General features: G+C 36.4%; 2 protein-coding genes across 3 annotated transcripts; one reads left to right on the top strand and one right to left on the bottom strand.

The window, feature by feature from the left end:
- lft1 (lefty1) lies at nucleotides 1–2,400 on the top strand. Its single transcript, NM_130960.1, is given in 4 exon segments — nucleotides 1–294; nucleotides 501–744; nucleotides 848–1,087; nucleotides 1,808–2,400. Coding segments are annotated over 4 exon segments (1,077 nt in total). The 5' UTR covers nucleotides 1–26; the 3' UTR covers nucleotides 2,133–2,400.
- Nucleotides 2,401–5,902: 3,502 nt separating this feature from the next.
- Nucleotides 5,903–17,782, bottom strand: hnrnpub (heterogeneous nuclear ribonucleoprotein Ub). 2 transcript variants are annotated; one of them, NM_001033595.3, is given in 13 exon segments: nucleotides 5,903–7,768; nucleotides 8,285–8,383; nucleotides 9,300–9,589; nucleotides 10,750–11,037; nucleotides 11,158–11,455; nucleotides 11,546–11,665; nucleotides 11,834–12,097; nucleotides 12,347–12,459; nucleotides 12,551–12,650; nucleotides 13,322–13,461; nucleotides 13,555–13,628; nucleotides 15,976–16,090; nucleotides 17,209–17,782. In NM_001033595.3, coding segments are annotated over 13 exon segments (2,373 nt in total). In that variant the 5' UTR covers nucleotides 17,630–17,782; the 3' UTR covers nucleotides 5,903–7,717.
- Between the last annotated feature and the right edge of the window lie 103 nt (nucleotides 17,783–17,885).

Genomic DNA, 17,885 nt, shown 5'->3' with positions numbered 1-17,885 from the left:
GACAGCTTCTCCTGCACCTTGAAAAGATGACTTCAGTCCGCGCCGCGTGCCTCCTTTGCGCAGCACTTTTCGCGATGGCTAGGGGTTTCACCCACGAAGACATGAAAGACGCTCTGCTGAAGAAACTGGGACTTAATGAAATTCCGCAAATTCACAAGAGGGATCTGGAGAACCTTGTGATCCCAACGCACGTAAAGAACAAATATATCTCCATGCTGAAACTTCACCACTCAAGAAAACGCCGCTCGCTTCCCAGTTTGGCCGGCATCCTGAGGGGAATTCCTGGAAATGCAGGTAAGATAACTGAAATGAAACTAATAACATTTTTTAACCAGTCAAATTATTATACATTTATAATTTAGATATAGAATTATATACCTAATCTATATTTACAATTACTGTATTTTTATAGTTCAGTGTGTTGTGCAAGTTAACATATAGGCTAATGCTTTTTTTAATTAAAAATGTCATTTTAACATAAATGTCTTCAATCTTTTCAGACATATCTGGTGAATTCGTATATTCTGACACGACACGTCAGCGTGTGGTCTTTGAAATGACATCAAGAATCCCCGAGAACAGTGAAGTGACCATGGCAGAACTGAAGCTCTACAAGAAGGCCCCACACAAGCGCTCCATACCGGAGAGAAAGGGCCACAGACCGGTCAACAACGCACGAGTGAGCATCTACTGGGTGGAACCTCAGAAAGACGGGTCAAACCGAACTTCACTAGTGGATTCCAGGTAAGCAGAGACGGCCACAGACCATCCTTTCATTATGTTAATTCCTTGGCTGATTGGCGTTAAGGGACATGCGTGCTAATTGTCACGACCATTACTTCCTCAGGTTGATTCCCATTCACGAAACCGGCTGGAAGAGCTTTGATGTCACCCAGGCGGTGCAATATTGGTCTAGGAGCCGAATGGAGATGCCCATGCACCTTGAGGTGTGGATCGAGGGCGAGAGACCCGGCAGTTACGCGGCAGAGATGGCCAAGTGTGTCCACTTCACAACTCAAGACCCAGACGACAACACTCTGGGAAAACCAGAGCTGGTGCTTTACACACTCAACCTAGAGGAGTTTGGGTAAGCATGCCATTCAGAAATTGTTTCAGTCGTTTTTACCAATTGCTTAAATTCGTTATTATTATTTTTCGTTTTGAATTTAATTTGATAAAGTGTTATTATGTTTTGTGCTTATTATTATTATTATTAGTTTCTGCTTTTAAATGCCTGTTTGTACCCATAATTCTTGTTTTAATATGAGTTATTTCATCATGTAGATAAAACTAAATTAGGCTGCTTTATTAAATTACCTTGGCAGATTAAATTAAAAGCTTTTTTTTTTTTGTAAAACAAAATACTCAAGAATTTGTATGTAAAGTACCCTATCTGTCAAAACTGGTGGTGTTGTTCTTAAAAAAACATTTAACCTACTACCTTTACAAAACTGATAGATACCACTGATTATTTTATCATGTAAATTACTATAATTAATAAGTAATTATAGTCTATAATAAATTATATTTAATGAATATACATAAATATAACAGATGACTTCAATAAAGAAAGATTTTTGCTGCTTGTTTAAACTATTTAGACATATTTGAAATGAGCTTAAACAGCACAATTCTTGAGGGTTTATTTATTTATTTTTTAACAACTTAATTGTTTTAATCCACCTAAATTAGTTACATGTAATCGATTTGTGTTGGGACAACATGAATAAATTGTGTGGAACCCTGCGTTTTCACAGTGTATCCTATATTTATCAGTGTGTTAAAATACATTTCCTTCACTTTGCAGGTCTAGTGGAGACTGTGAAAACAACAAAGACCGTGAAATGTGCTGCAGGGAACAGTACTTCATCAATTTCCGAGCTCTGACTTGGACACAGTACTGGATCATCGAGCCGTCCGGTTACCAGGCGTTCAGGTGTAAAGGCGGCTGCCGGCAGCCAAAGCGCAACTACGGCTACGGAGAGAGGAAATGCGCGGTCGTCGAGAGCGCGCCACTACCGATGATGTATCTAGTAAAAAAGGGAGATTACACAGAAATAGAAGTGGCTGAATTCCCAAACATGATTGTGGAAAAATGTGGATGCGCAATGGACAATATTTCAGTTGTATAAATAGCCTGTTTGTATCGACCAGCTATCTTCATGACGCACTATACTACCTAAAGTTATAAGATTTAGAATGGGTGTTGTCAATTTAACCCTTACTAGATACCTCGAGCACTTTGTATAGACTTGTAAATAGAGCTAATCTGATATGCGTTTATTTTTGCATTTGTATATGATGCCATTGATTTGTAGATGTTTTATTTTGAGCATATAGCACGGGTTTGTTGTATATGTGAGACTGACTGAATATAAATTAAACTATTTTTCATTGAAACTTTGCTCATTTAGTGAATTTGTTTTCCCCCCTTGTCAACCAAATTTGCATATTGTAATGTTTGCAGATGGCCACATGCAGAGCAGAGGTAAACATATAAATAATCACTTATTAAACAGAACAATTTGTAAAGTCTAAAAGGTGTTAACTGTCAATAACCTTTATTTAAATATACCTATAAACATCTGCAAATTGTTCTGATACAAATTCCAAGGTTGTTTTCACATGCAAAATTAGTAAATTATAATCATGCATTTCCCAGAGATGGGTTGCAGCTAGAAGGGCATCCGCTGCGTAAAAACTTGCTGGATAAGTTGGCGGTTCATTCCGCTGTGGCGACCCCGGATTAACAAAGGAACTAAGCCGACAAGAAAATGAATGAATGAATATAATCATACATTTCTGTTTTTTGTAGATGCGTCTAATCTTTTAGATTTTAGATCTTTTAGAACAGAGTTCTTCCCTCTGTTTAGTCTTTCCTGTAAAGTATTATTCTAATGCTTTAGCCATATACTTTATCAGCCATTTTAAAGTTAGCAAGCTCACCACCAAAAACGACAATAACCAATCCCAAAATGACCCATAAAAAGGTGTATTAGTGGTTCAGTTACTTTGGGACATTTCTCAAGTCAGAATTAATGTATTAAACATGACCTAAATAACCTCCACATAATAGACACATGATTCATAGTCCCTTTTTTATTCTTTTGAACAAGTTGCCTTCGTATGTTCTTTCAAGGGATTGCTCCAGATGAATTTTAGTTCTCTGTGCAATAGTCTTTCCCCGCAAAAACAAAATTCATTCAAGACAAAACTGTTGATTGACAGTACAGCGGCAGAAGACCACACCAGGTGCCACTCCTGTCAAAAACAGGAAACTGAGGTTATATTTTGCATGGGCTCACCAAAATTGGACAACAGAAGATTGGAAAATGTTGCCTAGTTTGATGAGTCTCGATTTCGGATTGGTAGGGTCAGAGTTTGGTGTCAGCAATATAAAAAGGAAGGATCCATTGTGCTATGTATCAATAGTTCAGTCTGGTGTTGTAATGGTGTGTGGTGGATATTTTCTTGGCACACTTTGAGCCCATTAGTACCAATTGAGCATTGTGTCAATGCCACAGCATACCTGAGTATTGTTGCTGGCCATGTCGATCCCTTTATGATAGAGCACCCATCTTCTGATGGCTACTTCCAGTAGAATATGCACAATGTCATTAAGCAAGAATCATCTCAGACTGGTTTCATGACCATGACAGTGAGTTTACTGTCCTCAAATGGCTTCCACAATCACCGGAACTCAATCCAATAGAGCACTTTTGGGATGTGGTGGAATGGTAGATATGCATCATGGATGTGCAGCCGACAAATCTGCAGCAACTGCATGCTGCTATCGTCAATATGGACCAAAATCTCTGAGGAATATTTCCAGTACCTTGAATCTATGCCACAAAGGATTAAGGCAGTTCTGAAGGCAAATGGGGGTCGAACCCAGTGCTAGTAAGGTGTACTCAATAAAGTGGCCGGAGAGTATATATCACAATGATCAAATGTACTTTTAAAACAGATATATGAAATAAGAAGTGTAGCCATCTGCAACCGGGTAGGTGTAGGTTGTGTGTAGGTTTAGTAATTTTAAGTTTATGGCAAAGAATACACTCTTTTAATAGTCTTTAAAATGAAATAACTCAATAATAATGAAATGAGAATGAAATTTATATATATAAACACATAGTTGAAGGCAAAATTATTATCATTTCTGTGCAACATTTATTCTTTTTCAAATATTTCTCAAGTGATATTTAATGGATTAAGGGCATTTTCACAGTATTTCCTCTACTTACTCTTCTGGAGAATGTCTTATTTGTTTTATTTCGGCAAAAATAAAAGCAGTTTATATATTTAAAAAAACATTTTAAGGTCAATATTATTATCCCCCTTACGCAATAGTTTTTTTATCGATAGTCTACAGAACAAACCACTGTTATACAATGACTTGTCTATAACCACTAGTTAAGTCTTTAAATTGCACGTTAAACTGAATAATACTTGAAAATATCTAGTAAAATATTTTGTTCAGTCCCATAACGTTTTTTAGATGTTAGTTTCAGTCTGATGTTTTCAGTCTGTTTTAAGGATGAATAATAGCAAGTGCGCATCAAAACTAATAAAATAAATTATTTTTTAGAATGCAGTATTAAAAGTACTTTGTTTAAAAATGTGTTGGGATTTGGGGAAAAAAATCTCTTCGTTAAACAGAAATTGGGGAAAAAATATGAAAGAATTAAAATGAACAAGAGGGCGAATATAATTCTGACTACAACTGCATAGTTATATATTGGAGCATATACAATACATATGTTTAAATCCAATGTTTGGAAAAAAAAGTAAGCTGTATTGTTTGTTATATTTTACATTTTATACATGTAAAATCCAAATACGAACTTTGTCATTTATATGCATATATTGCCTTATATTAGATTTCTGTGTACTGACTGATTGAACAATCACACACTAACTTCGATGAACTGACGTGTTTATAGACATAAATACTTACTTCTAAGTAACTTGAGTGAGTTCCAGAATCCAGGCGTTGCAGGTAATTCACTGTGTGGTGCTCTTTGTTTTGAAAAATACACATTCTTCTTTGAAAACATTAATGATTGGATGACATACAATTAAAGAACTTAGGCTACTTTCAGTAGACCAAGAATAGGCTAACCCCAAAAAGAGTATGCAGCTATATTATGTGTTAAACATTACTCCAATTGTCTTCCATCATCTAAAATGTGGTAGTTTTGTAAGAACGTTTAACAAACCGGAAGTGTAAGCAATAGTTTCAAACGCAGTCACCAGCGACACCGCTGGTCGTTAATCAAGCTGTAAAACTGGGTCGTTATTTCCCCTTTAAGTTTCATTCATGTTTCTAAAGCAGAATTTACAATGTCAAAGTTACAAAAAAAATCTCGAAATTCTGAATATTCCTTACTACGCTATAAATACTACTTTGTACACTCTCAGAATGTTCAAATTCTTCATTCAAACATTGACGCCAATAAAAATCTAATTTGAAGAGTAAAGCAATTGATAAAATTGAGTGAAACGCTTTCTTACAAGTATATCCTCTTTATAGGCCCCATGAAATGCTTTGAAACGTGGAGGTGACGTGAAAAGCATCGTCAATTATTTAGGCGGGAGTGTCAAACTGCAAGCGTGGGACGTTATCAAATTTTTATTTTCTTAACGCTAATGTTGTCTCTGTTTTGATGCGCACTCGCTAATATTCGTCCTTAAAATACACTGAAAACATCAGACTGAAACAACCATTTAAAGCAGGATGTATCTATTAGCCATTAATGTTTTCATTGTTCGTTATCAGGAATAGCAATAACTTTAATCAGTTTATCGTTACTACAACCATTCATAAAACGATTTCTTAATGTATCTTGAACGGGCCTTTATCACAGTACTAACTCTAATAGAAATTAAGGGAGGCAGATAATAAAAATAAAACAAATTCACCTCAGAGGTGTATTACATCATTTAATGACACATTTCCTTACATTATGTAACAATTTAACATTCATCTCGTTGAAAAACGAACTCGACCCCAAAATACATACCGACTGCAGTCTCCCGATAACACAATGCCACATTTTAGTACAATTTAGAAAAGAAACGTCCATCCTCAAAATAGCACATTTTGCACAAGCAAGGTCTCTGTAGTAAAACACTATCATCACAAAATCTCTCATGCCATGCCATTCAGTTAGAAAAAAAATCACTTGTTTTATTTAAGGACAGGGTCAATATTTAATTCAAAAGTATTAGAGAAGAAAACATTCCCCAAAATAAATTACTGCTATAGTCAAACGAAATATTCCACTTAAACTTATTACATCAGGATAAATTACACCAATTTTAAGTTAAAAATAGCTGCCCTTTTTCTTTGGCCATTTGGCACTCGATAAGAAATATATCAATTCAAAACATCAAGGGCTAGTCTTCATGAAAAGCAGGACGGATGTAGATGTGATATTATTGTGGCCAGAATAACGAGTATCAAAATGCAGGTTATAATTAAAATCCCTTAAATGATTTAATCCAGAAATTTTGATATGATAACCTTAACTCCATGTAACATTGAAGCATTTCACAAAACTTGTTTATGTGGTGGCTATTAGATGATGATTTATCAATATTCAATCCCTATTTGACAAATCAATGCAAAAGAAAAAGGATCCAGGAACAAACGAGTCTAAATATAGTCTAATGCATATTATGTGCCCTGGAAATAGATTAGTTGCATTATTAAACAGATCAATATAGTGGTTACAGATAAAAATAACACGATTAGCTTGGGATAAAGGTTTTGCAAGGATATTTTATAATGTATCGCCACAAAATGAGCTGATGAGCTTAGTGCACAATTTTTATGAAGTTACTGGATATGAGTTGACTTATGTAATGCAGTAAGCACAATCAAATGCTTAATGAATACACACGTTTCATCGTACTTAAGATTTAAAAAGGCATAAAATTACTTGTGAAAAAAGCAATGCATTAAGAAAATAGCCACACATCAACTAAAACCATTTTAAATTTAAGACAGAAAGACCATTAAAAAAAGGACAGTCTGAGAATAAACCAATTGACATTCAAAGGCTGTTTGAAATCAAATGTTCAAGGTATCAGTCAAAAGCCATAATGAAAGGTCATAGAAAAGCAAGCACGTCATTTATTGCAAACCTATGAAGTAACCGTTACAGTCTGGGCTTAAACAAACAGTAAAAAGTAAAAATCGAGAACAATATTTTCACTCCTGCACTAAACATGAAGTTGCTGCATTAATGATTAATGACAAAAGCCTCAAAAAGACTATATATGGATTCTTTCACACTAGAACACAAGTCTTGCACAAAAAAATCTTGACAAATAATAAAATAATAATTTACATTGTGTAAAAAAATGACATTTTACAGAATAAAAATGCACAACCCTGAAATTCAAAGCATCACTCGCACAAGAGAAATGCAGTGATAGAACAATATCAATCAAAGCTGTGATAGAAAATAAAAGGGGAAGGAAAACCTTTCTACGAAAAAATCTGAGCGTGAAGCCATCACACATCCGTTGAACGTAGACTGTTTACTTCAGAGGCGGAATGTTTGTTTGCCACTTGCTTCTCATATTTAAAAATGGACTATCTTTTTTAAAAAATTATTTTAAACAAGGACCATAAAAGTGGATGGTTTTTTTTTTTTTTTTTTCAGTGGCTGCACACCACAGGCCACGAGTCTTTAATACAAATGTGCATTCAATAATATCCTGGATGGTACTGTTGATTCCATGGCTTCTGGTTCCAGAACTAAAAGGTCAAACAGAGATTCAACAGTCAAATTATACAACAATCTGATTTTGAGGAAAACATTGCAAATCACAGTCAATCTTACAAATCATATTTTTGGATTTCCTTTTGGAAATGAATGCAGAATTTATTTTAGTTTAGGTCATAATTATGCCATTACCTACTGGCTTATTACCTGCCTATTATTAAGATATTAACTGTTCATTAGAAGTTATAAAGTAAATTCATATTTAGCTTCCCTAATCCTACCCAAAACCCAACTACATAAAATAAAATAAAAAATAATAAAAAACCTTGGTTCAAAAAACTTATTTAAAATAAGCTAAAACACAATTCTTCATTTTTTGCTTTGTTCAAATTCAGTTAAACTTGTAAAAACTAACAGGTTAAATCAATTCCTATAAGGCAAATCGATTAAGTGAAACCCAGCATTTTTAAGTGTTCAAACTATTAATAAACTGGTTATTAGTAGTTTACTCAGCCAGTGGTGTTAGCTGAATGAAGAGCTGTACTCACCCCTTGTTGCCAGCTCTGGTTGAAGGCTTGGGCAAAAGAGCCGTTCTTGTTGCCATATCCTCCACGATTCTGCTGGTGGCCTCCTCTGCCGTGGAATTTCTACAAAGATGCAAATATTCAACATTATTCTCAAGTCAAACTCAAGTGTCGATCGTGTACATTACTGATTTAATGTTTGAGGTCAGCAAGATATAGACATGTGTAAATTTTCAGTACATCATGGTAATGAACATGTAGGATATAGTTATTGTGGGTGCTTTAAAGCACAGTGAGTAACACTTAAGAGTGCCTTTAAAAATGTTTTGCTGTATTCACAGTGGTGAAAATACATTTATTAAAGAAAAGCATTTCTAATCTGGCATACGCCACATGCATTATTTTAATACGCATTATTTGCTTTACAGGATTTCAGGGTACATGCTAGGGTGGCACAATATAAAAAAAATTAACATTGCAATATTTTGTTATTCTGTGATTTACATTGCGATACGAATACAATTTCAACAGATGACTTGAATATTTTAGTTGGAGTAATAATTTTAGATTTGGAATGACTGCAGTAGAAGTGCATCACATAAAATCAAATAGACAATCTATAGCATACGATGCAATTAAAACAAACAGTACTTTATCGGTTGTAAGTGGACAAATTCAATGAGATAAAGAATAAATTAAATAAAATCAATCATCATTAAAGTTATAAATAGTACAATTTAGTAGGACTTTTCAAATCATTAAACTGTCACAGGCCTATTGCAAATGCGATATTGATGCTGAAATGATACTGTACATATTTTACATGCGCAACTAGACATGGGGACAGAAATTAATAAGGTCAATATGTATGTATTATAAGTTTATATTCAAGTAATATAGTGTTAAGTTCGCTGAGTGCTGTTGGTAAGACCAAATACGTTTCTACAAAACTGATATGCATCTTAACACTGAATACGAACACAAGTGTCTACAAGTTTACAGCATGTAGAAGGAGGACCACTGTATACTAGGTACTGACCTGCTGGTAGTGTCCTCTGTGGTTGGGACCACCTTGTCCACCTCCGCGGTGCATGTTTCCTCCTCTGTTGGCATGTCCTCCACGGCTCATTCCACCACCTCTGCTGGCCATGTTGCCCCTCATTTGTCCACCGCGTGGAGACATTCCTCTACTCTGCATTCCACCAGACCCTCCTCTGTTGTAACCGTCTCTGCTAGGATAACCTCGGTAGACTGGTGGTGGTGGTGGAGGTGGCAGAATGTAACCCCGTGGGCGACGATCAAATCCGCTCACACGAGGTGGTGCAAGCACTGAAAGAAGAAAAGAGATCAATTCCAATGGGGAATTTCAGGGGGGGGGAATCTATCTGAAAAAGTAATGTTTTCAACAATAGCAAAACCCTTTTCATGTTTGAGTAGGCTTGTATTTTACAGTACTGTAAACATGCATAATGTCTTAATGTTTTCAAACAATTATATTTGATTTATTAAAGTCGCACACCCATCACACTCATAACAGAGAAATTAAAGTATGAAAGTATGTTATACACTCGCTAACAATGTCACATCCATAACACGTTTATTTTCATGTAAAACATTTTTTTACAGATAGATATTTTTCTGATCCATAACTCTGCACTTAGTAATTTTGGAAAATATAAACATGTTTCAATACGTTAAGATATACATCCTCTGTGAATTTATGTTATGGGATCTTACTGTAAATGTCACATCTATAACGCTGGAATTGCTCATATGCAAGTGCATTGGCTCAATGCTTTAAAAGGGGTCTCTGCAGGTTTTTTAAAGTCAAATTCAAGACCCCTTTAAGACCATTATGAAGGGTTTATTTCTTTTGCTTGCCACAATTTTTTTTTAAATAGTTCTTAGCGACATACTCTGTGAAAACAAGACAACTCTAGCTGTATACACATCTTCAACACAATATTTCTTTATTATAACCTTTTTTTTAAAATGACAAATTTAACACTGTTAAAGGTATGTTTATGGTGGAGGCAATTACATAAAAAAATAAATTAAAATTATACATTTGTTGGCTTTTGATCCAAATTGAATGAATATAACTTGTATTCAACCTAATACATTTCTGTTAAAAACCCCCAAGTTTCATGTTCATTTATAAATATGTCTACTCCCATTTAGTATATAGTTTTTGTATGAATGGAAAATAACGTAAAGGGATACATTTCTGTATTATGATGATGAGAAACTGTGTAATTGTTTAGTTTTTTCTCTGATTTTATTAAGATGGATTGTTGGAGATTGGATGTTGGCCCGATAAAATTTTGCTTTTAAAATTAAAGACCCTGCGAATGCAAAATACATAAAGCCATTTAAATATACAAAAACAAAATGGGAAAGGGCAAATCATTTCCTTATTCCTCAACAAATTTCAACAATAAATACATAAACAGATGTTACAAAGACAGACTGAAGACAACTCTACTTACACGCTCTGTAGTTTCCTCGGGGCTGGAATCCACCCCTGCCTCCACGGTTGCCTTGACCACCACCACCACCACCACCACCACTCCTGTTGAACTGGTTCTTTTGCCCTCTTCCTCGGCGGGATCCCCGTTTGGGAGTTGGGGGTCCCTGGTTGGGCTTCTTCTCTGGAGGCAAAGCATTCTTACTCTCTTCCTTGTACTTCTCCAAAAGCTTGGAGGCCTCGTCCTTCTGCAGCTCAACATAGGTGACCTCTGAAAAGCAGTCCCCTTGTTCTGGAAGTGTGTAGAGAGCTGTGCAGAGAACAACAATTTTTCTTTATCCTGATATTCATATTTTGGCTGTCAGGGTTTTGAATTCATTAAGAACATGCTGGTTTTACGACGCAACAGAAAAATGACACCATGTCTCACCTTTCATTTTGAGTAGGGCGTGCTCGGGTATATCTTTACCATCCGCTTCTGCCTTCTTCTGCGCTCTCTCCTTTAAGTTCTCATCTGTGGGAAAGACCACCACGGCTTTGCGCTGGAAACCAGCAAACAGACACATCTTCCTTCTTTGGGCTGCTGAAGAGACGTTCGTCTGGTCCAAAATATAGTGTCTTTTTTTGCGGGCAGCAATTTCAATCAACTTGCCCAGGTAAAAAGGAACACGCTGGGAAATGGCCATGAGTTTTGTTATGTCTTTATTTTGCCTCTTTACGCTGTTAATCTAGGGGAAAGAGAGAAGAAAAAGAGATTAGACGACAAAAGATAAAAGAATGAAAAGGCCAATAAATAATACCCAACTAAAAATAGTCACCATCAATTTCTCCAAGACAGTGTTGGTGCTGAGGATGTTGTACTTCCCAGGGTTTTCTTCAACATGTTTAACTACCCAGGTAGTTTTTCCAGATCCAGGAAGGCCGACCATGACAATCACCTTGAGAGTAACACAGTGATTACATTTACTGAATGCAATAATTTATCCACATACATTAAGAACACTTATCATAAGACTTGTAAGTCCATCGCAACCTTATGTTATTTGATTAATAAAACCATACTAGATTTAAAAAAAAATATTGTTTAAATGGAAATGTACAAGTACCTCGCAGTCTTTCTTGGCCACAGGTCCTTTGGGTCCTCTGATACGCTCTTCCAGAGGAATCTGCTGCATGAAGGTGAAGTCCTCCAACTTAGGGAAGAACGGAGTCTCGTTCTGACCAAAATTGAACTCAACAGTACAGTTGTGACAAAGAACATGGGGGAACAGGGCTCTGTCAGCCAACGACTCCTTATTGACCTTGAAAGCCACACCAAGGTCATTGCCATTTTTAGAAAAGGAAATCTCCACTTCATCAGCCTCGAAATTCTAGATTTAAAAAAAGGCACATAAGAATAAATGTGAAGTAAAAATTAAATTAAATTCATCTTTGTTTGTATAGCGCTTTTACAATGTAGATTGTGTCAAAGCAGCTTCAGATAGGAGAGTATAGTGAATTGAAAGTGTTAGTTTAGTTTTCAGAGTTTAAGTTCAGTGTGGTTTAAGATTCACTGCTGAGAGTCCAAACACTGAAGAGTACATGTGAACTGTTATTGAAGAGAGATGCGAATGGCTTACAATGAAGCAGCCGATGACATCATTTTCATCAAAGCCCTCCCCGTAGTCTTCAGTCACACAGTTTGAAGCCTTCTTCCCTTTGTCAGAATAGGAGTAAGAAAACTCCTCCTCACCTAAAACAGCAGTAAAAATATAAATGAAATGGCTTGTGCAATCATACACTATGGTCTTATAGGCACGTTAATAGTAATTAGCTCAACTTACCTAGTGACAGACACCCATTAGCCAGAGACCAGCCAATATGGACATCATGGAAGTCCATGATTTTGCTGTTTAAATGCTTGATTGGGGTTTTCTCAGTGACCTGCAAATAAAAAGCAACATATAGAAATCCAAAATCTACAACTTGTCTATCAATATGAAGAAAGCAGGGCAACACAAAATGAAACTAATACGGCAACATGTCATTGGTTCACTGCAAATTGTTAATGCAGAACAATATATGCAGTGCTTCTTCAAGAGTAAGCTGCAGTGGTTTATAATTGTGTAAGCATTTTTAAATAGCTCAATTTCTGTGAATCAATGTTTTGAGCTGCATAGGGATAATTAACAGTGGAAAGCTTCAATCCGAAACTAGTAAAGCTTTTTTCGCTTAAAATAAAAGCTATAATTCAACAAACATTTTGGTTTTAAAACAACCGAGTAGTCCAAGTAGAATAAAAGTTGATCCACTTCAAATGTCAACCACGGCATATATAAAAATAATGTCACTAAAATGGCAAAAAAAAAAGCAAAAAAAAAAAAAAAAAAACTGTGGGACTGCAACTCAAGAAAAAGCGAGGAACAACATGCAAACTTTCTGCTTTAAAACAAAACTAGATTTTTTTCTACAAGAGATGGCAGAAACATTAAAATAAAAAGAACACTTGTCTATCTTCACCAAATAAACAGCAGCTTTTATTGTGATCTTATAATACCATAATATGAGTTTCTTACACTCCTATGAAGTCCTAATTCAAAAGCTGTAGGCCTCACCTTCATTTCAAAGCAGACTTTGCCCTTGTTTACACCATAAGATGCACGGCCACCTGCCCAAAGGTGAGCAAAACTCTCCATGGTAAGAGAGGAGGCACTGTAACGGTTCCGGGACACTTTGAAGTGAAGGTCACAATTGTCTAGAACCAATAAACAAATTTGTTAGTCTAACTTTGCAATTTAATACTCCTGGTCAGAACATTTCACATATAAAAAAAAAAAAAAACACCCACATGGATCCAAGCAGACCAGGGTGTCATCAAACTCTTCATCCACTTCCTCCAAAGGCGGCTGAGGAGACTTGGTCCTGAAAGAGAGGCAAAATGCCATTAATGCAATGAGTGAATCAGAAAAATTGGGGAGTGATGGAATGGCATGCTTCCCACGTCGAGGTGAGGTCCTCCATCACAGCCAGAGCAGCATCAGTCAATTTAGTTTACCTTACATTGATGAATTCATTTTGTTTTAATGCAAAATTTACCATCATTGCTTACCAGTGTACCTCGAGAAGAAGCCTGAAAGAAAACTGAAAGTGAACGTCATATGTTTCCTATGTGGAGAGGATTGTGACCTTTCTTCATCAAATTACAATATGAAAAGGTCTAAGGTTATTTATCTACATCCACATCTTTTTTTGGAAAGGACAAATCAAGCTAATATGTATACATCACTAATATTGAATGCTTGTCTGTTAAAAAAGGTAAAATGCAAAGCCCAATTACAGAGAAATTGCACATTTTTATATTTATCATCTGATGATCATATGATCTTTAAATCAGGGACGTACGGAACTTGACTGCCAAAAACAAAAATCAATGGATAACGTCATTTTCAGTTTTAGCCGAAAGAGAAAACTGCCTATTAAAAAAAGACTGCATCACACTACCTAGCAGTTTTCAGAACCCTGGTTACACTTTTCCTCCAGTTAAAATGACTGCCTAGATTGAATTGGCTTTTACACTGGATGCAGAAAGTGCTGCATTAAGAAACCTATTCATTTCAGCAGAGTACACCTTAAACTAGCTTTATGGGGACACTAACTGTACTCATATCCAAGCATGAAGTGCACATGCTCACCAGAAAAGTCAATGCAATATCACGGTAGATAAAATATGGTTATAATGTTGAATTGTAAATCTGTATAATTTAAAATTACAAAGTCTTACAAAAGTATTTTTTATATATATATATATATATATATATATATATATATATATATATATATATATATATATATATATATATATATATATAAAACCTTTATGGTTTTAGATTTTGGCATGCCGAATTTTCATTTCAGTGCAACTCTAGTTTGAACACTTTACAGTCTTGGCAGAAACAACATGTTAAAATTATACTATGGCTCAAGTATTTGAAACATTAAAAAAAAAAAAAAAAAATATATATATATATATATATATATATATATATATATATATATATATATATATATATATATATATATATATATAATACAATTGCAACGAGAATATTAGGGCCTTTAGGGACACCTTAAAAAGTTTTTTAGCAGTTACCAAAATAAACAAGACAGACTTTAACATGTACTACGATTACTGGAGAGATTTCTGAAGAATTTGTAATTCCAAACTGAAGGAGTTTAAATGGCTACAGATTTTACCTGAGGCCCTGTATTGACAGGAGCCATTCAATTTTACATTTCATAATGTATGGGGGATGAAACCATTACAATGTCCTCCAGGGCCCTATGAACCAACCTATGAGATCCCCCAACAAACTAATGGATGTCATTAGTGACTGGGTCAGTTAATGAAACAACTTCTTTGTTAAAAACAATAAATCATACAGTAAAGGCCCAAAAAGTCAAACAGCCATAAAGATTTTCATGATTGCGACCTTCCATTTGGAATTTTTTAACAGTAAAATATTTCTAGCCACAAACAATGGTCCACTATAGATGAGAAATACAAAAGAAAAGATAGTTAATGTATTCAGTCTGAATCTGAGCACCACACACACAAAAAACATGCATTAAAAGAATTAAATAGATTTCCTTTGTCTTATCACAATGTGTAGAATCTGCAGATGCTGTACTTACCTGCCGATCACACGTGAAAAACTTTAAAAGGAAGAGTTAACAGTTCTTTACCCAAATTACATTACATATAAAATCGTAAAATATAACAATCAACCTTTCAGAATTAAGATCTTACTAAGAAAACGAAGGAAAAAGAAAAAGGCACAATTACTACAAGCAACTGAAAATTACAATTTGCTTTATTACCATTATTAACCGCCCCATTACGTCATGACACTGTGCGATAAGCTCTACGTCACTGCCACTGACAGAAAAGCCGTATCCCGTACTATCATGATTGCTTTATTCACTGCCTGAACTGCCACACGCGCACACAGTGAGCCTGAGAAGAGAGTGTATGTGTAACAATATTTATCGTTTCTGCATCTGAGGACTGTTGTGGTTCCATGATCTCACTGAAGGTAAGGCGTTTCATTTTACTCAAGAATGACCCCCAACAAATATGGTATTTATTTAAGAGGTAGATGAGGGTTGCATTTCTTTTCAAGATAAAGCATTGGCACTTAAAGCCAATACACAGAAATATATTAAAATTGGCACTTCGTGGGATAATGAAGGCCTTTACTCTCATCCTTACCGGCTGTATTTGCTTTCTTCAATAAATTCAAAGTAGCCCCTTCCATGATCCTCTCGGCGTCTCTTAACACCCTTCTTATTCTTCTGATCAGCACTGCTGTCTTTGTCCGCATCCCCTTTGAAAATAAAACAAACAGTAATGAAATGCCCGGACGTGTTGGACCCTGGGTTTTAAGGGTGGCCCACACAACAGGAGTGCTCGGACTCCACCAGTTAGAAGATGAGCCGACCACCTCTGATCAGACAGAATAATTTGCTTGGTTATATCATTATGGCATTCAGGATTTAAACTGCAACATTGATCTGACTGTGTTAAGCAGATCAGACAAAAATAATATGGGTGGTGCAAACAATTGTGTATCAAGTGCTTTTCTTTGCAACAATGTAATGCATTCACAAGTGAATATTATGTTACAATATGTGTTTTATATGTAGGCTTCTGCAGCTGGCTATACAATAAATGCTCACATCTTGAATGAGCATCATTAGGCGAACAGCATCAATTTATTATCCTGAACTGACCTCGAACGGAAGCAGACGGCGCCATCTTGAATTCTGAACAGAAACTAAACAATGGCCTTTTCTTTGGACGCTCCATCTAATATATGATCAAATAAATTTGAAAAATACGACTCCAACCTTATCACTCATTTTCCGCTCTAATCCCATCAATTCTGCATTATCTACCATAAGGTTTCTGCACAACAACGTCCGCGTCCACGCGAGAACAGCGCGCCTCGAGCATGCAGCGAGGCTATTCTCTCGCGAGACATTTCACCGTTGCCTAAATTAGCCAAACCGACCAAAATAAAAATATATAACAAAAAACTGTTATTTTGCAGATTATAGCGCAAATATATAGTCATTCAGAACAAAATATGCACGATAACCAACAAACCAAAAGACAAAAGGCTAGCTAGCGCGGGCGTTTCGACTAGCTTAGCTTAACTAGCATAACGTTACACTGAAAACAAACAAATAAATAAAAAATAAAACTCAAAACCGTAAACTCAATCTTTAAAAAAAGCTCAGAGCTAGTACAGAAACTAAACTCAAATCCAAAGGATTAGCACGTCGGCTACATACACAATAGCTCCCGGTTAGCCATTAGCCACCTATGCTAAACGATGATCTCACCGGCTTCAATGCGCACGTGAATTCGATCCTCCCGCGTCCAGAAAACCGCTTTTTACACCAAAAAACTCACCCTCTAATGGATGAGATTAAAGCTCACCGTCTTCAACGTCGATTTTGTCAATGATATCGTCTTCTTCATCATCTTCATCGTCTAAGGCTTTGTCTATTTCCTCCCCGGCGTCGTCGTCCTCCTCCTCCTCCTCCTCTCCCATTTCGTCGTCCTGACTGGCGGCTTCATCTCCTTCCCCATTCTGCTCCTCGGCCTCCATGTTTTCCCCCTCCGGCTCTTCTTCACCCGTACCTTCTTGTTCGGCTGCAACGCCGTTTCCATCGGCATCGTTTCCTTCTGTAGTCCCTGGCGCGGTCGTTTCTTCCTCTTGGGCCTGGGCCTCTGCGTCGAGCGCGGCCTGCAGACGCTCCATGAGCTCGGCCTTCAACCCCTTGTCAGAGAGCTGCCGCTTCTTTAGCTCGTCCTTCAGCTCGTTCACCTTAAGCTTTTTCACGTTGATTTCACTCATCTTGTCGATTTAGCGTAGATGGTCTAATAAAAACAGAGAGACTCGGTTGTTTGAATATAGCAATGCAGGGGAGCCGACGGCCGCTTCGCTTCTGTGAGTTGCACACAGCCGCGGTGATTCTGCGTCTGTCCACCGGCAAAACAATTCAATGGCGCCTTAGGTACTCAGACCCCTCCCAAATCTACTGTGCCGAGGAAACATGGGCGTGTCCAGCACAAATGATCCTCCTCGACTTTTAAACATGCCCCCATTTTGG

Source organism: Danio rerio, chromosome 20 (assembly GCF_052040795.2).
Source record: "Danio rerio strain M-AB ecotype USA chromosome 20, GRCz13ab, whole genome shotgun sequence".
Lineage (NCBI taxonomy): Eukaryota > Metazoa > Chordata > Actinopteri > Cypriniformes > Danionidae > Danio > Danio rerio.
Note: the sequence above shows the minus strand (reverse complement) of the source record. Positions and strands in the feature narration are given on the sequence as shown.